Source organism: Bos mutus, chromosome 22 (genome assembly GCF_027580195.1).
Source record: "Bos mutus isolate GX-2022 chromosome 22, NWIPB_WYAK_1.1, whole genome shotgun sequence".
Classification (NCBI taxonomy): Eukaryota; Metazoa; Chordata; class Mammalia; order Artiodactyla; family Bovidae; genus Bos; species Bos mutus.
The window spans coordinates 65,699,996-65,719,439 of NC_091638.1; the positions used below are offsets into that span (position 1 = coordinate 65,699,996).

A 19,444-nucleotide genomic window follows, 5' to 3' on the forward strand; every position below is an offset into this window, starting at 1 on the left:
GGACGGAATCCTCGGGTCAACCTGGACGTCCACGCCTCACAGCTCCGCTGCGGGGCCACCCAAGCTGGACTGTGGCCCTGCCTTCCCTGGGGACACACCCTAGAATGTCCTCAGAGGCACCATGTGTAGCAGCCAAACCAGGAAACAGCCCGAATGCGACAGAAGGACGTGGGCTCTCAGTGACAAGCAGCTGGCCAGCAGCCCCCCGCTTTCCGCAGGACGGGCGTGGGGCCTGGGGAGCCCTCGGACCCTGCACAGAAGCCTCCTGGTGGGGCCCGGCCAGGGCACCTAGGGGGGCTCTGCAGGTTGCTGCCCCAGAGCGGCTGTGGTCAGGGCTGTGTCCTGCACCCCTTCTGACCTCACCCCTGTGAGCCGTCACCCAGGACCAGGCAGCGGTCCCAGATGTGGCAGCTGCAGGTCCCACCCAGAGGCCCCACGAGACAGGACCACCAGGACTGGGAGAGCCAGGACCAGGACCAGGGCTGGGAAGACTCAGCTCCCTCAGCCCATTGAGGAGCCAGGGTCTTGCTCCCCGCCAGCCCGGCGTCCCCCCCATCGCAGCTCTGGGGACCCTCACACACCTGGGCCTCGGCCTCCCCAGAGCCATTCCCCAGCCCCAGGTGCCTGTGACGCCCACCTGAGCCCCCAGCCTGGGCCCTCCCGCCTGGCGGGCTCCTCTGGCCCAGTGAGGGGGCCCAGCCCAGGGGAACACCACTCCTTCCATCGCCAGGCCCACCAGGCCCTCTGGGGTCTCCAATCTCCTCCCGCGTGCCCTGCTCTGCCTTTAGGCTCAGAAGTGGACCTTCAGGCCCAGGTTCCCAGCTCAGCACCATTGATCCAGGGTGGGAACACTACCCGCCAGGGGCCAGCGGCAGCTTCCCTGCACCTCCCCTGCCCCGGCCAATGTCTGCACAGAAGAGCCGCAGGGGGCCTGTGATCTACAAGCACATCCTCAAGGCCTGTGCCCCCCACACCCACACCCACAGCACAGACCCCTCCAGGTGAGAGTGAGGACGAGGCCTGAGGCCCCCACCTTCCTCCCGGGCTGGGGACACAGGCCGGGGGGCTGCAGTGTCTCCCGCCTCAACAGGGACAGCTGGGTGGGGGCCTGTCCCACCACCTCCCCAGGACGGATACGCCCATGCCACACTCAGGCCCGTGCCTGGAGACCTTCCCAGGGAGGCTCAGCTCGTCCACCCTGGGGAGACATGGCAAGGTCAGAGGGCACAGGAGGTCACAGAGGCCTCTCGATGGCCTGGGAAGCCTGACTGGCAGAGCACCAGCTGAGTCCAGACTGGAGTGAGCGACCCCCGGGTGCGGAGCCCTCGCCTGCGGCTCATCGGCCGCCAGAGATCTGTATGTAGATACGGTGATGCTTTGTTTTCAGAGTGAAGCCCCCCAGAACGTGCTCCAGGGCTGCAATCAGAGCCAGCTGCGCTGGGCCCCAGGGCCCCAGCAGGGACGGCAGCAGGAGGCCACGCAAGTCCTCGTGCCCCGTCGACACTTTCCGGGCCTTCCAATGTCACCTGAGGCCTAGATGCAGGCAAGGACAGGGCTGGCCTGCACCCCACGTGCCCAGGGCCAGCTGAGTGCAGCACCTGGAATGAAGTATGCAGCCTTGTGTTTCTGCAAAAACAAACTGGTCATTAGTTCAAGGGAACCTGTGGAGCAACCAGTGCCCGTGAGTGACCCTCAGCCACACACAACCACACTCAGAACTGGACCTGACAGGGCCGGGGGTGTGGGCGCCACATCCCCGAGGCTCCAGGACATGATGGAGGCTTCAGGGAGCCAGCCTTGTGCAGAGCGGGTCCCTATGAATTCCACCTCGTCGTATCTAAGTCGTGCGGCAAGTTTTCCCTTCGAGTCGCTGGTTTGGGCCCGATGACTAAGCGCCCTGTGTTCTCATTCTGACCCTCTGTGCTCCAGGACCACCCCTGCCGCACAGTATCAGCTCCAAACGGTGGGGTCACAGGGTTCCCAGGGCTCGGCGTGTATCAAGAGCTAAGCTGAACCAAGACTAGACAGGAGACTGAAGGTGGGCCTGGTGACCCCATCCCTGTGTATGGTAAAGGCCACTCCCAAGAGGTGAAGTGCCTGCAGAAAATTCGGGATTTGATGGCATGGACCCCGCCTCTGAGGGTGAAGGAGCTGAGCTCAGGACCTGGGGCCCTGGGGGGACATGGGGGACGGGAGATGGGAGGGGGAGGAGGGTGATGTTTCCCCTCCCGACCTCCCGCTGCCCAGCAAGGTGCCCAGGGCTCGGGCGCTGTCTTGGGAGACACACGGTCTGGCCTAGGTCAGGGGTGCGGGCTCCTCTCGCTGGAGCTGGGGGTGTGCTGGAAGGGGCCTGGCTCTCTTCTGCGCCTGAGTCCCCCGCCGTGAGCCTCCACCCTCCTGCGGGGACCCAGCAGCCACAGGGCGGGAGGGCCACAGGGCCCTCCGGGTGCAGGCAGGGAAAGGCACTCAGGGCAGAGCTGGGCGCCTATGGAAGGGCCAGGGGCTCGCGAAGAGCTGGCTATGGGGCTGGGCTCTGGTTCTGGGTGAGGGGCTCCGGGCCGGTGTAGAGGAGCATCGCCAGGCCCGCCCCGGTCCCTCTCCCAAGCTCAGCTTGGGGAGCTCTTTTGCATGACCTCCCTAATGGCCTTAATGTCTCGGGTGAACACTAATGCAAGTAATTTTGCCTCTCACTCACAGATTTTCTTTTAAAAAAAGCATACAATGGCCCTCGTCCACTTTAGCAGAGAAAATAAAATAGTAGAAAAATAATAGGAAAAATTACTGCGTAACTTTCATCACCTTTTTAAAAAAATTCACTCGCTTACCTTTTTTTCCCCGTTTTCCTGAACTTCCAACAAAGCGGAGGTTATGATTAATTTCCGGACAGGGTAACCTTTTTGTCAATGCACCGTTCCCACAAGTGAACTACTGCTTGTGGTAATTAATGTCATTTTGGGCCTGACGGCGTGTGCTAATAAGGATAATTGGCAGCAGCGAGCATTAGCCGCAATCAGTCATATGCATCTATGGGGCCTGTAATTTTCTACATGGAGCGGCTTTACTTGTTTTCAGGCATTGGACTCTGGGCTGAACATTTCTCTGAAAAGGATCCCCTTTCTGCCTGGTGCTCAAAAGCTGGGTTCTCTTTTCAAAGGTGGAAAAAGCACCAAGTAGAACATTTTGTGTTGGCTAGATTTTAAAATAAAAACACCAGCTCCAATGAAGTCAGCACCTCCTAGGATTTGGTGTTTATTAACATGGACACGCTCTTTGTATCATGATGAAACAGATGCTCAGAACTCAGAGGCAGGATTCATCCAAGAAATATCAAGATAGAAAAAGAAAGGCCCTTTTTAAAAACATCGTTTTTCAGTTCACTTGAATGGCCTTGATAAATTGTTCCTGACATGTGAGGAACAGATGATAGACAAGGCCGTGAAGCAGAGCATGATCAGATCAGATCAGATCAGTCGCTCAGTCGTGTCCGACTCTTTGCAACCCCGTGAATTGCAGCACGCCAGGCTTCCCTGTCCATCAACAACTCCTGGAGTTCACTCAGACTCACATCCATCAAGTCAGTGATGCCATCCAGCCATCTCATCCTCTGTTGTCCCCTTCTCCTCCTGCCCCCAACCCCTCCCAGTGTCAGAGTCTTTTCCAATGAGTCAACTCTTCGCATGAGGTGGCCAAAGTACTGGAGTTTCAGCTTTAGCATCAGTCCTTCCAAAGAAATCCCAGGGCTGATCTCCTTGCAGTCCAAGGGACTCTCAAGAGTCTTCTCCAACACCACAGTTCAAAAGCATCAATTCTTCGGCGCTCAGCCTTCTTCACAGTCCAACTCTCACATCCATACATGACCACTGGAAAAACCATAGCCTTTACTAGATGGACATTTGTTGGCAAAGTAATGTCTCTGCTTTTGAATATGCTATCTAGGTTGGTCATAACTTTCCTTCCAAGGAGTAAGCGGCTTTGAATTTCATGGCTGCAGTCACCATCTGCAGTGATTTTGGAGCCTAGAAAAATAAAGTCTGACACTGTTTCCACTGTTTCCCCATCTATTTGCCGTGAAGTCATGGGACCGGATGCCATGATCTCCGTTTTCTGAATGTTGAGCTTTAAGCCAACTTTTTCACTCTCCTCTTTCACTTTCATCAAGAGGCTTTTGAGTTCCTCTTCACTTTCTGCCATAAGGGTGGTGTCATCTGCATGTCTGAGGTTATTGATATTTCTCCCAGCAATCTTGATTCCAGTGTTTCTCATGATGTACTCTGCATGTAAGTTAAATAAGCAGGGTGACAATATACAGCCTTGACGCAGTCCTTTTCCTATTTTTAGACACTTTAAAAGGTAAGGAATGCGTAAGGCCGGTGATGAAATTGCAGGTGGCTTGCTTTCCTTTGCGTGTCTACGTTTTGGAATTTGTGTAATGAACTTGCATTGCTGCTGTAATCAGAGGGAAAAGACTTTATTAGTTATTTCCTAGTGGCTTTCGCCTTTCAGTCCAGTCTACACAAACTGTTCCATTATTTTCTCTGCAAAATCATGTCACTCCGTTAGATCAATGTGTTAGTCGTTCAGTCGTGTCCAACTCTTTGCGACCCGTGGACTGGGGCCCACCAGGCTCCTCTGTCCATGGAATTTTCCATGCAAGAATACTGGAGTGGATAGCCTTTCCCTCCTCCAGGCGATCTTCCCGACCCAGGGATTGAACCCAGGATTCCTGTGCTGAGGGCAGACTCTACCGTCTGAGCCACTATTGATGCTGTAGTCAGAGGGGAAAGATTTCGCCTTTCAATCCAGTCTACACCAACTGTTATTTTCTCTGCAAAATCATGCCACTCCCTGTTAGATAAATAAAAGAAGAAAGGCCCTGAAATCCACAGGCTTTTAAAAATCATGCATTTATTAGTCTGTGCGGGCCTTAGTTCTGGCCCTCGAAATCTTTGATCTTGGTGACATGTAAAGTCCTCGTTGTGGCACGTGGGGTCACTTCCTGATGAGGGACTGAACCTGGGCCCGCACCGGGAGGGTGGCAGTGGACGCCACGCTTCCACAGCCAAGGGCACGGGTTCCATCTCAGGCTGGGGGACTAAGATCCCTTACGATGCGCAGCGTGGCCAAAAAATAGAATACAATTTCCCTCAAGGAAATCTCTGAGTGTTTGCTCTGCAGGCATCACCTCTCCATCCACCCTGGCGTGGCGGAAGCTCCAAGGAGCAGGGCAGCGTCTGAGTGGATCATATGAAACAAGCCAGCGTGTAATTTCATCCCTGAGGCAGGATACTGGTGACAGTTCCTGGGACAGAGGCGTCTGACCAGGAAGACAGATCCCTGAGCAAGCCTTCCATGGCGGTGTCTTAGGGGCCTGGAATCATGGTGGGGGTGGTGTTTCAGACAGAAATCTGGGGCTTCCCCTGAGTTCAGAAAGAGTATGTCAGGATATGAGCAAAAAGGAGGACGAGGGGATACCCTGGGGGGACTTGCTGTTGGCGCCCCTCGGATGGATCCACTTTCCCAGGCCGGGGACGGTTGCTGCTGTGGGTGTTGGTGGTGAGCCTCTCAGGACGGCCCCTTGTCTGGAGACATGCCCTCAGTGGATGGAGATCATGTTTCTGCATCCTGCCCAGGGGTGGCTACAGTCAATGACTGAAAAGGCATAAAAGGCCAGCCCCTCAATGCGGTATGCTCCACAGTCACGGCAGTGGAAAGTCACAATCTTCCAGCTCAGGGTGACAGAGAAGCTGGAAAAGGGAGAAATCCTGGAAGCAGAAGGGAATTAGACCCAGAATCTGAGTATAAACTCTGCCCAGGGGAATTCCCTGGTGACCTAGTGGTTGGCGTTTTTCACTTCTATGGTCTGGGTTCAATTCCTGGTGGGGAACTGACATCCCACAAGCTGCATGGTGAGCCCCACCCACAAAACAACACTCTGCCCAGATCCCTAGATAACCACCAAACCAGACACGCACAGCAGAGCTCTAAGGGACCTCGGTAAAAAAGCAGACAGATATGAGAGACGCATCTACCCTTAAAAGACAACCGCGCTGGGTGATATTTACGAGTCTTCTCTCTACACACAGAGCTTAGCGGCAGAAAGCTGAAGCCTTACTGGCTTAAGTGTCATAAGATAGAGTGGGGACTGGCAGAGATGCTGGAAAATTGGGTGTCAAGTTCCCAGACAAGGAAGCTACAGAAGGGCTGAGCCTCCAAATCTGAGTATAAATTCCGTTAAGTATGCAGAGGCAGAGGGCAAGCCACAAAGGCTACAGCTGGAAGCTAAAAAGCTGAGCAGAAATGCCGGCTGCTACACACCGTGGAGGAGACAGACTTTAAGTTTCAGATCTGTCAGTTAACTCCCAACAATCTTGAGAAGAATGTAACAGAATCCAAAGTGGCTGTAAAATACTACCTATGCTGTCCAATTAGCAACCCAAAATAACTAGACACATGAAGCAACAAGAACTTGTGATTCAAATTCAGGAAGAAGGCAGTCAACAGAAACTGACCCCAAGTGGACCCAGAGGTTAGATTTAGCAGAAAGACTTTGAAATAGCTATTATAAATATGTTCAAGGAATTAAATTTTAAATGATCAAATAGCTGAAGAAAAACTTAAAGAGAAAACAGATGGGGATCTCAACAGAGAAAAGAGAACTCCAAAAAAGAATCAAATCAAAATTCTAGAGTCCAAAAGTAAAATAACATAAATGAAAAGTTCACTAGATAGGCTCAAAAAGGAGATGGTAGGAGAAAGAACTTGTGAACTTGAAGATAGGTCAATAGAAATTAACCAAAAAAGCAAAGAGGAAGAAGACCAAGGGCAAAGGACAGCCTGAGAGCTCTGTGGGACACGAAGCAGTCTAACACCCATGTAACTGGGATCCCAGGAGAGGAGAGGGCACGGAAGGGAAGAGAAGGCAGAAAAGATACATGAAGAAATCATCACCCCCAGTTTCTCAAACCTTGGCACATCATAAACAAACTGCTAAAAGCCAAAGCCAAAGAGGACACCTTCAAAGTTGCACGAGAGAAAAACAACACATTACATAGAGAGAAACACCACCATGTGCTCCTTAGATAAAGGAACGACACAGGCAAGGTGATGAAAGAAGAGAAGTGTGCAAGATGACGACGTCGGACTCCTGTCTTCCACCACTTGCAAGATTAACTTGAAATGGAAGACGTGAAAATAAACACTCCTAGAAGAAAACATGGAGACAAGGTTCCTTGACACTGGTTTTGGTAATACTTTTTGGATGTGACACCAAAATCATAAAGTATTTTTATGATTCTTGTTTGTTTTCACAGCAAAAGTAAACAAGCAGAACTACATCAAACTAAAAGGTTCTGCCCAGGAAAAGAAACAAATGATGAAACGAAGAGGCAACCTACAAAGGGAAGGACATATTAATATTTGTGAGCCATATACCTGACAGAGGATCGATCTACAAAATACATAAGGAACTCACACATGCATGCACGCAGATTATGTCACTTTAGTCGTGTCCGACTCTTTTCGACCCCAGGGACAGAAGGCTGCCAGACTCCTCTGTCCATGAGACTCCCCAGGCAAGAATACTGGAGTGGGTTGCATTCCCTTCTCCAGGGGATCTTCCCAACCCAGGGATCAAACTTGAAACCTCCTGCACTGTCAGAAGGGTTCTTTACTTCTAGTGCCACCTGGGAAGCTCCATAAACTCAACAGCAAAATTCCCAAATAATCCAATTAAAAAGTGGGCGAAGAACCTGAATATACATTTTTACGAAGGCATACCAATGGCCAACAGGAGCATAGCAAGGAGCTCAGCATCGATAACCATCAGGGATATGTCAACCAAAGCTACAATGAGACACCACCTCACACCTGTTAAAAAGGCCATTATCAAATACTGGTGAAAATGTGGAGAAAGGGGAACCCTTGTACAGTTAATGTAAATCGGTGCAGCCACTTTGGAAAACTGTATGCAGTTTCCTCAAAAAATTAAAAATAGAATGACCATATGATTCAGTAATCCCAATTCTGGGTATTTATCAGAAGTATCAAACCAGTCAATCTTAAGGGAAATCAACCCTGAATATTCACTGGAAGGACCGATGCTAAAGCTGAAGCTCCAGTATTTTGGTCATCTGATGCGAACAGCTAACTCATTGGAATAGCCCCTGATGCTGGGAAAGATCGAGGGCAGGAGAAGAGGGCCTCAGAGGATGAGATGGCTGGATGGCATCACTGATGCAATGGACGTGAGCTTGGGCAAACTTCGGGAGATGGTGAAGGACAGAGAGACCTGGCGTGCTGCAGTCCGTGAGGTCGCAGAGAGTCAGACACGACTGGGCGACTGAACGGTAACTATTGGAAGGAAATGGAATCACTTATCTTGTCATATACAGTCTTGATTATGTTGTGTATGTTCCTTCTATACTCAATTTGCTGAGAGTTTTCTTATTATGAAAGGATGTTGAATTCTGTCAAATGCTTTTTTATGCATTTGTTGAGATCGTATGGTTTTTATTCTTCATTCTATTAACAAGGTACATCCCATCTGGTGTATATTCCTGTGTGCTTCCCCCACCTCCAAGCTCCCACAACTACATAATCATTACAGACCTGCTTTCCTTTGGTCATCCATTTGTTCTTTAATGAGACCAACAAATTTCATTTACTTACCAGAAAATGCTATTTTGTCTCAAGGATACCCCGTGCATACTCTTTCAAATCAATTGAGCAAGTGCTAAGGGATTATTCTTTATCCTGCTTAGAATTCCAAATACAACTTCAATCTAAGAATGTCTTTTCTAATTCTGGAAAATAACCAGCTAGTATTTGTTCAAACATTGCTTCTCCACAATCTTCTGCAACTCTCCTCAGACCATGCTACAGCCTCGACCAATCCACCAAGCCCTGCAAGCTCTCTCCGCATGCGTGCAAGGTTCTGGCCTAAGGTCTCAGAACTATCTTCTAACCCGTCAGCCCTCTACTTATGTCCACAGTTGATCCTGTCTACTGACTTTTAAAAAAATGTTACTGGCTGTGTTTTTCCTTTACAAGATTTCTGATTGGTTTTCCTCTCTTCTAGATGTTTTGTTTACAATAATTTTCTTTGGGTGGGGAGGAACGTCTTCATTCTGTGTATCTTTGTTTTTCTCCTTGAGCCTCCTAAATATCCTTACTTGAGTCCTGATGCTGTTGTTCAGTCGCTCAGCTGTGTCCAATTTTTTATGACCCCATGGATGGGCAGCATGCCAGGCTTTCCTGTCCTTCACTGTCTCCCAGAGTTTGCTCAAACTCATGTCCACTGAGTAGGTGATGCCATCCAACCATCCCCTCTGTCGACCCCCTTCTCCTCCTGCCCTCAATCTTTCCCAGCATCAGGGTCTTTTCCAATAAGTTGGCTCTTCACATAGGTGGCTAAAGTATTGGAGCCTCAGCATCAGTCCTTCCAGTGAATATTCAGGATTGATTTTGGTTTGATCTCTTTGCAGTCCAAGAACTCTCAAAGAGTCTTCTCCAGCACCACAGTTCAAAAACATCAATTCTTTGGAGCTCAGCCTTCTTTACGGTCCAACTCTCATACCTGTATGTGACCACTGGAAAAACCAAAGCTTTCACTATATGGACCCCTGTCAGCAAAGTGATGTCTCTGCTTTTTAGGTTTGTCATAGCTTTTCTTCTGAGGAGCCTCTTTTAATTTCATGGCTGCAGTCACCATCCACAGTGGTTTTGGAGCCCAAGAAAATAAAGTGTCCGTTTCCATCAATTCCCCATCTATTTGCCATGAAGTGATAGGACCAGATGCCATGATCTTAGTGTTTTCAATGCTGAGTTTTAAGCCAGCTTTTTCAGTCTTTCACTTCCATCAAGAGGCTCTTTTGCTTTCTGCCATTAGCGCAGTATCCTCTGCATATCTGAGGTCGTTGATATTTCTCCCAGCAGTCTTGATTCCAGCTTGTGATTCATACAGGCTGGCATTTTGCATAATGTACTCTGCATAGAAGTTAAATAAACAGGATGACAATATAGTCTTTATGAGACTGTTTGATAAAATCAGTTTCACCTGAAGTGGATCCTAGTTATGGAAGTGGATGATTTCTTGTTAACATTAGAATTCTGTACATCAATCTTGGAATTTCAGCTTGTAAGCTCTTCAGAGGTGGCATGATTCTTTCTTTCTCCGAGTTCACTGTTTTTGTCTAATGGCTTTATGACAGTCTGTCCAGCCTCAAACCATCTCCTGTGATGGTGCCAAGTGCCTGCTCTGTGTAGGGGACCCTAGAATATTCTGGATGGAGTCGCCCACTGTGGGGCAGGCTGATCCAGGATGAGGTCCCAGCTGCTCCAGGGAAGCTGCAGCACCAGACAGAGGTTGGCTCCCTTTTCCCACTTGTTTTATGAGTGAGTCCATCCAGCTGCTGTCCAGGAAGGTCCCCTGGAGGAGAGCATGGCAAACCCCAACTCCCCCCATCAGTATGCTTGCCTGGAGAATCCCATGGACAGAGGAGCCTGGGGGGCTACAGTCCATAAGGCACACAGAGCTGGACACTACTCAAACAACTTAGCAGGAGCCCACCCAGCTGCTGTCTGCAGCCTCCCACCTGCATAGACCTCCGTGAACAGCTATGACCTCACATACTATAATCTGCTTACCGATTTTCCCACTGTTGGACATGTTTTTATCTTATTATTATGAACGAAGTGATAATAAGCATCCTTATATATCTTTCATGGACATATATTCTACTGGCTCCACATTTTCATCAGTATTTGGTAATGTTGGTCTTAATTTTAGCCATTCTGCCAGGGGGGAAAGGGTAGCTACCTGTGATTTTAACTTGCATTCCCTAGTGACTGGTGACTCGACACAATCGCTCATGTTCTTATTGGTCACTCGTGTGACTCCTTGGTGATGACGTGCTTGTCTTTCCCACTGGTTCCACTTTCCCACATTGTTTCAGCTGCATTTTTCTATTTCCCGGATGGGAGTCCTCTGACTCACAGACATTACTCTTGTCCTGGCGGTCCACGGTCTAACCTGTTCATTTTGAAGAGCAGAAAAATTTCATTTTGATGGCAGCCTCATTTCTTTTCCCTTGTGATTTGTGTCCTAAGAATTCTTTGCCCATTGCAAAGCTAGTTACTGTTTTCTTCTAGAAGCTTATGTAAATACTTACGTTTTTAGATCAATCGCCTATTTTGTTCTGTTTTTTTTTTGGAGCGGGGGGGAGCTGTGACAGACACGTGGCTTGGGGAATCGTAGTTCCCTGACCAGGGACTGAACTTGGGCCCTCAACAGTGAAAGCGCTACGTCCTAACCACTGTACCACCAGGGAGACCCCCGTCAGTTCCTCTGTATTAATTTTTTGTATATGGTGTTTGACAGGATTCAAGGTTAATTTCTTTCCATACAGATAGCCAGCTGCCGGCTGAAAAGACTTTCCTTTCCCTGTGTAACTGCCTTGGCAATGTTGTTGAAAATTAACTCACCATGTACCTGTGAGTCTACTCCTGGCTTCTATTCCATTTCACTGACCTATTTCAGGGGCCAGCGAGCTTTCTCTATAAACGCCAGAGAATAAACATGTTGGGGTCTGCAGGCCACATGGCCTCTGTTGCAACTACACAACGCCAGTGACCAGAGAGCAGCAGCTGGGGCTGGGTCCAGGAGCAAGTGTGCGCCCCTCAGAAGCCGCTGCTCTTGTAACCGCCAAGCGTGATTCTCATACACACACTGGTCCGTGTTCAAACTGTTTTGTTCACTACCTGGCTTTGCCTACTGCAATGCCTGTGACACTCTATTGTTCTACCGGCCACTAAACAATGTTTGACAGTCTCCACTCACCACTCTACTCTGACACCAAACTGACAAATTCTAAGAAAAAAATAAACACCATAACGACCTGCTTGGTCGTGTACCACAGTAACCAACAGCTACGGATACCAGCAGCTGACATGAGCTGAGCGTTTCCACACTGAGCACTGCTCTTTAAATCCTGAAGTTAACCTTCACAAAACTAACATCTGTGCCCCTCTCATCCATGTGTGAAATGAGGACAGCCGTCCATCTCATAAAACTGCTGTGAAGGAAAGTTAATGCACATAAAGCTTTTAGGACAGTGCTTGAAGATCTCAGTTTTGGTTAACAAGCAGAGAACCGTACAGGAGAAATAAAAACAGAACCACCCAACATCTTACGTCATGTGGTATGAAACACCGTCAGCTGAGTGGCCCTCATCTTTCAGCACATACAAGCCATCTCAGGGAACAAATTCAAAGGCAGCACTTTGTTCTGTTCACTAGGTAAGCGATGAAGGACTGGCAGAGATGGTTAAGGGCAAAGCCCAGACACTGACCACTGAAATGAAGGGCTCAGCAGGAAAGGCATCAGTAAGGACAGGAACAGGAAGCAGACAAAGAAACTGAATCAAAGGAGAGGCTGGCTGTGGAGTGAGGCAAGCAACTCGACTCCTGGCCTGTCCCCGGGGTCCAGGAGCAGCAGACAGTGGACAAAGCAAGGGGCGTGGCTCCGTCCCGACAAAACTGAACACAGGTGTTGCGCCAGAGCTGGTACGTGAGAGGTAGCTGACCCTGAGGCAGGAAAATTACTAAATCCATCTTTCTGGAGCGAAGGCACCTGAGTTCTCCAGAGGTGCAGGCTATAAACAGCTCAAACCCAGGCTCGAAGCCAAGATTTGCAAAGGCCAGTAGGTGACATTAGCAGCTGGAGAAGCGAGCAGGGCGTTCATACTAACATTTCTTGTTTTATATCCATGAACTCATTGCTGTGGTTTTCCCATGTGACGGAAAAAGCAGCTGAGACAGAAAAGTTCTCCATCTTGTGCGGGTGGAGTGACTTGTGAGTATGTCAGTGCCAGCTGGCCCCGGTGCCCTTGATGCCTTGGCCCTGAGAGCCTGGCAGGTCCCGCGGTGTCCAGGTATGTAGAGGTGTGTGTCCAGACTAACACAGGGGCCTGGTGACCAGCTGGCTCTGGAGGACGGGTACCAACCAGGGGGACATTTTCTCATGCAAACAGATGGGGAAACAGGGACAGCGAGCAGCTGTGCCATGGCGGTGGTGTTGTGGAACAACTGAGAAGTTTCACCTCCAAGTTACTGCTGGGTCTAGATGCCAGAGCCCCAGGCTGCGGAGGCGCTAAACACGGAGGACACACACAGCAGGAAGACTTGGGCTCACGGTGCTCCCACCATCGACACCGCCTGCTCTCGCCGCGGGGGCAGGACGCCTGTAGCTCGTCACCCAGCATGGCTCCTTCTCGCCAGCCCAGGATCCCATGCCAGGGAGCCCGACCCCTCAGAATCCGGTGGTGTGCTCTCACGGCCCCAAACCCTGTCTGGTTACTGGAGCCCAAGCAAGGTACAGAGAAGACTTCTGGAAACAAAGAACCAGGCTTTATTTTGTCGTTTTTTTCTTTTTTTAAATACAGGTCTGGTATTATAGACATCTGTAGTCTTGCATTCAGTAGGGCCAACCCACAAAAATTAAAGTAGAAACTCAATGAGCGTGTACTCGCTCCAATCCCTGGGGCTGGCAGACTCCCACTCCCAACAGGCTCTGCACTGCCCACCCGTGTCCCCTCCCTGCCAGGCGAGACGAGCAGGACACACCCCAAGGAGAAGCCCCAAGGGCCCTTCCATCAGCAGCGGGTGGGATGAACAAGATGCCGGGTTTACCTTGGGAAGGTGCAGAGGCCGAGGAGATCCAGAGGGTGCGGGACTGTGTGTGCAGCCCTGGAGCCAGGCGGCCCCTGCAGAGCTCTCCACCAGGCCAGACCAGGGCACGCCGGCCGCCGGCAGTTCCCGAGGTCGGGCCGCGTCGGTCAGCACCCTTGAGACCAGCGAGGGGAGGCCTGTCCTCTGGCGGCGTTGAGGGTCCAGGGGAGCGTGCTCGAGGACAGTGTCTTCTGAGAGGAGCTCCCGACAGAAAGGGTCCCTGAGTTGGTGCAGAGGCCAGCGTGGCAGCCCCACTGACTGTCCCAGGGCACGCGGTTGGCCCCACTGTCCTTGGGGGCTAGTCGGCCTCCGGAAACCTCACCAAGGGCCTCCACACCATTTACAGTGGAAAAGTAAACCAGAAATAAGGCATTAGACATTTGATTTTTTTTATTTCCATATGCAATGTAATGTTTAGGCACGCTGCTTGGGATGCTATTTCTAAAAAAATCGTTGGCCATTTTTCAGAATATCCTTTTGGTTTTAAATACTGGTCAAGAAAAACAAATGATGTAAAAATACGTGAATAATTTTCTATCACAGAATGAAAAACTGATTCGCATCTACAAGAGCAAGAGGTGACGTAATCTGACCCTTCCACCCGACTGTGCGGCAATGTGCGCTATATTGCTGCAGCTGTTGAGAAGGCTGTGATGTATTTTTATATCGACATAGAAAATTATAAATTACACTGAATTAGTATCCATAATCACTATATATGTACACAAACCAGTTCTAAAAAAAAATACACTGGTTTAGAATTTACGAGTGAAAACCTCACAAGGTACAGTAAAACAATGAACATGCTGAGGTGCTGGACTCTGATTTCTAGTTTAAAAAGACGAGCCTGTAAAATGAACGCACTCTAATTCCATTAGCAGCACGAGCATTTCCCCACTGACTTGCCTAATACGATTCAGGTATGTTACAGATGCAGATTGCTCTGAAATGTTCATTGGTGATGCTTGTTATTAACAAGGTAAATTTTGGTGAATGGGTTAAAAGGCAGATGAACAACCAAAACAAAACATAAAACAAAAAAAAAACCCAAACCACAAGCCATGTACACTCCCAATATTCTAGTGTTTCACCTGTAGGGATAAACAGTTCAAGCAAACAAGACTTTAACAGAACGTATGGCTTTACAGTAACACAATTATCAACTAAGTTGTAGCAATAAATACTTAATCTCTACCAATAGACTTACATTTTTTGATCCGTTTTTAAACAATACAGAAAACAGTTACCAATTAAAAACTGGTTATAAAAAGAACACCAAATATTTCTTATTCAAAATCACTTTTGTAAGTTAGAACAACCAAAATAACACTTAGAGGGCATTTCAATCCTACAACTCCTTGTCAACCTGGAAGAAAAATGAATTCAGAATTTTGTACAAGGTGAAAAATGTATGAAAACTGCCTAATACTTTGGTCACACTAATAATTGTCAAATAGTTATGTTTCAAATACAATAGATCTGTGTATTCACTTTTATAAAACTATTCTTACAGCCATTTTAACTATAGTATTACTACTATTATTACATGGGTGGCAAGATCTTATTTCACAGGCTACCCATTATTTAGAACAATACAATATAAACATACGCAAAAATTCTTGGTATTTGTCAATGTGCAACATTTGTACACGTCTGGGTTTCTCTGTACAGCGTCTTAGACTAGAATAGAAAGCTTGCTGGTCCTGATCCCTTGCAGAGTGAGTGCAGCGGCGGTGGCTCGGCGGGCTCCCCACGCAGCCCGGAGCCCCACCTGCGCGGCGCCCGCAGCCCTCGGTCAGCAGCATGGGGGGCTCCTCATCATACGGGGCCATTGACCGCCACGTCGCCCGGCACGCTCAGCTGCTCAGTCCTGCAGGGGGGCGAGAGACGGCCTCAGGACTCCCAGAGAGACCAACACCGTGCCGCCCCCCTGGAGGGGGTGGACGACGTCCATCAGAACACTGTTCAGGCGGGCCTAGAACAAAGCCTGCATTCAGGAGTCACCCCACAAAACGCTTCTTAAGTGAACGCTCCTAAAGCTCCAGAAACTAACCGCACAGCTCTAAGCTTTGGCTGGGGTTGACAAGAGCTACGGAGCAGCAGGTGCTGGGAGGCCCTCCCCACCTCGCCACCAGAAGCAGGGGGACAGAAGGGCCAGCGGTCTGCAGCCACTGTTCCCTGAGCCTTCGGTAGCTATCTGATCACCCCTCCTTCAGCACAGCTTTTCATGTTCCATGCACTGCCATCCAAATGAAATTTCACTTGGAAAAGTAGGATTCTGCTTCTCAGAGAAGAGGTAGGGCAGGGGCGAGGGGAAACAAGAGAAAAGTCTGTCTTAAAAGGACCAACTTTGAGAACAAAGGTGTGCCCTGTAACACGTATTCCCATGAAGCAAAGGTCAGGGTAACGCTGGGGGGAGGGTGTGTGTGTGTGTGATGACAGGGGTGTGTGTGTGTGTGTGTGTGTGTGTGTGATGACAGGGGTGTGTGTGTGTGTGATGACAGGGTGTGTGTGTGTGTGTGTGTGTGTGATGACAGGGGTGTGTGTGTGTGTGTGTGTGATGACAGGGGTGTGTGTGTGTGTGTGTGTGTGATGACAGGGTACCCAGGACGTTCCTGCCAAAAACACAACTGGAGCGTGTAGGAGATCCTTCGCGGTGCTCCCAACACCTTCCAGAGAAGACCCCGGAAAGGAGACAGTGCTGACGGTGGGCAGCACAAGGCCTCCTGACCCGGCGTCCACCGCTTCAGCCCGTCAGTCCCAACAGACCCGTGAAGTCAGCTCCACACACATGGCAGACATGACCCACACTGGACGCTGTCTCATTACGCCACAGAGACACGGGCCCTGCCTTCGCCACCCGCAAGCTGTGTGATCTTCAGCACATTTCTCCACCTCTCTCAGCTTATTTTCCCCCTGTAAAAGGGAGACAGTAAGTCCCACAGAGACTAGTAGGACCACAACGTATGAAAATGCCTGTCTACACACCAAGGGCACAACAGCACACACACCTGATCAACACTGAGAGGTAACGTTTTGTGGCAACAGACATCTTTAAGTCAACAGTGCACCTAAAGCCTCATGTTTGGTAGATGGACCCGAGGGTAAGACTGCACACGGAAGTCCCAAGCAGCTGTCTCCATCTTCAGCACCGCTTTACATACGCTGCTCTCGGAATGCGGCATGCTGCATCAGCAAGCCTGCCTCTGTCCCTGTGGTCAGGAGTCCGCTTCCCAGAGCACCCCTTCCAGTCCTTCAGCCGGCGGCAGGCAGTCTTCATGCCCCCGTGTTCTCTGTGGGTCTATCACCAGGACCAAACCGCTTCCCAGTGTGTGACGCCCCCCTCCCCTTCCTGCTCCTCCGGCACCTGAGGCCTGCAGGTTGGGAGATGTCTCCAGGCTCGGAGAAGAACACAGCAGGTTTCCCCTGGGGCAGACACCCTGCACTCCAGAGCCCAGTAACTGCTCCCACAGGCCTGCCTCACTCGCATCAGAGAAAGCAGACCCAGGAGCCACGACTCCAGAGCAGGCGGGTTAGCTAGGTTGTAGGCAGCGCACAATATAAAGGAAATTTATGGGCAGACAGTGTAGAGATGGTGATAACTGGTCAGATCTACGAGGACCTCTGGAAAAACAAAGGAAAAAACTCCAGGCAAAAAATGACTTACCTAGACCCTGAGCAGCACAGCTCAGGCTGGACCCCCACAGCTAGAGGGCCCCTCGACTCTTCCTCCCAAATCCTCCACTAGAGCCAACAGGTACAAGTAGTTCTTATAACCGACTCAGTTTATACAAAGTAATTAATTGCAAAAGCAAAGCCCTCATTCTAGTAGTAATTCCTCAAGAGAATGAAAAGCTGGGTTTGCTACACAAGGAACAGGAGGTTTACGGACTTTTGAACCGAGAGTGCCCCGTTGGTAACCACTGGTTATACTGCCCCTAAAATGCCTGGATTTTGGGGGGTCAGGTGAGCAGAAAGCACGTCCCTGAAAAGGCTTCCTAAGGTTCCTCTATTCCTTACAATCAAAAAGGGTATCTTTTTGATTCTATATATATATATACATAGGATATATTCAATATATATTGGATATATTCAATCAAAAAAGTTCCCTCTGTGCAGGGCTGAGCAGAGGTCTGTGTGGTCCAAGGCAAGCTCCGATGCAGCAGGAGGCTGTCCTGGCTTGTGGGGCCTACGGTCGCCCTCGGGGACGGGCGAAGGCTGGGGCTTGGCCTGTGCCTCCAGACCAATGGCTCAGGCTAAGCTTAAGCCCACTAAGAGAGGGAACGTTATACTGCAAATCCCTTGACTCTGCAGGTAGGAGCTTCATACTTCATCCGGACAAGATAAGTATTTTGCAAAAATAAAACCAAAGACGGACTCACATTAAGAGTTCAGAACACTGAGCTTACACACAGGGAGCTGCACTCTGGGAAGCCACCTGAGTGTCACGTGGACACATCTGCACAAGTGGGCACAGGAGCCGCTTGTCTTGGTAGCTGGGTGACTGCAGGACAGAGGGAACCCAATCCTGGAGGGGCTCAGTATCAGCCCCAACTTGGTGCCCCTTCAAGAAAAACAGGAGGGGGTATGCCAGAATGAGAGGCCCTTCCACCCCCAACAACTTCTCAGAGAACCAGTGACACTACCTCCAAGAAGCAGACAGTTTTCAGCTTCTGGGCCAGGAGGCGCGCTGCGACACGTGAGTTCTCAGCTCAGTCAGCTGGCTGCCATACAGGACTGAGGAACACCACCGTGCTGAGCAGTTACTGATGAGCTGAGGACAGCTGTAATGGCCCTCACCCCGAGGCCCGTGCCCCTTGCGGCTCCCAGGAGACAAAGCGGGGCAGGGCTGAGACGGCCGGCAGGAAGCAGGCACTCACCTCTGCTCTGGGCTGCTGCTGGGGGGCCGGGGGGCCACAGACTTGCCCTCCGCCGTCTCAGGGCTCTCCTCCACGTCCTTACAAGCAGCATCTTGAGAGGTAGACAGTTTTCCTTCCTCACTGCATAAAGAGGGTGACAGGCAGCGTGAGAGGCCAAGGTGACACCAGCAGGCGGAGGATGAGGACGCATGCGATGGCTCTGAAGTCATGGTGGCCATGGAGCCAAGCCCCGGGGCTAAGCATGCTCGGGGAGGGGGCGCAGGGGCCACAGACACGCCGGGGAGACCACGGAGCGGGAGGACCACACACGTGGGAGCTGAGAGAGGGACGATGTGATGCGGTTGGTGTCTGGTAAAGAACAGCCCTGCGGCACTGTACATACCGGTAGGATCTCAACACTCTGAGGCCAAGGGTGCAAAACAGAAAAAGAAATGGACAAGACTTTCAGAATACTCCTAAAATGAGGTATTTGGGGGAATACTACGTCCACGACTGCATATAAGCAAAACTGCAGGCTCGGAGGAGGTGTCAAATGAACCTGTTTGAAGGAACGAGTCTTCAGTTAAAGGTTTTGCACCCAGGGCCAAGCCCCCCATCGGCTTGCTGGCTGAGGTCCCGGAAGCAGGAGGCCATGCAGCTGAGCCAGGACCAGCTTCTCGAGCTGTCTCTGACAAGGCCTGAGAAGGACAAACCGTGGCGGGAGAGAGAGGGAACAGTGGCCAGGAGCGAGGCAAACCGAGCCTTAGGGGTCAGAGGACTTGGGGACATGAAACACCCCTTCAACGCTCCTGGCGTCTCCACTGTCTGGGGACTAGAAACTTAAGACTTTTGCCTATTCT

General features: G+C 50.3%; 1 protein-coding gene across 28 annotated transcripts in view; it reads right to left on the reverse strand.

Annotated features, from left to right (window-relative positions):
- Positions 1-3,215: 3,215 nt before the first annotated feature.
- The window catches only part of PPP6R3 (protein phosphatase 6 regulatory subunit 3), a 135,257-nt gene continuing 119,028 nt past the window's right edge, over positions 3,216-19,444 (reverse strand). For 16 of the 28 annotated variants that reach the window (XM_070360079.1, XM_070360098.1, XM_070360097.1 and 13 more), the window contains 2 exons: positions 18,606-18,725; positions 18,108-18,289 (listed from right to left, as the gene is read on the reverse strand). In XM_070360079.1, coding sequence (XP_070216180.1) covers positions 18,109-18,289; positions 18,606-18,725 — 301 coding nt within the window. In that variant the 3' untranslated portion in view covers position 18,108. The other 12 variants (XM_070360104.1, XM_070360102.1, XM_070360101.1 and 9 more) reach the window with 6 other exon arrangements.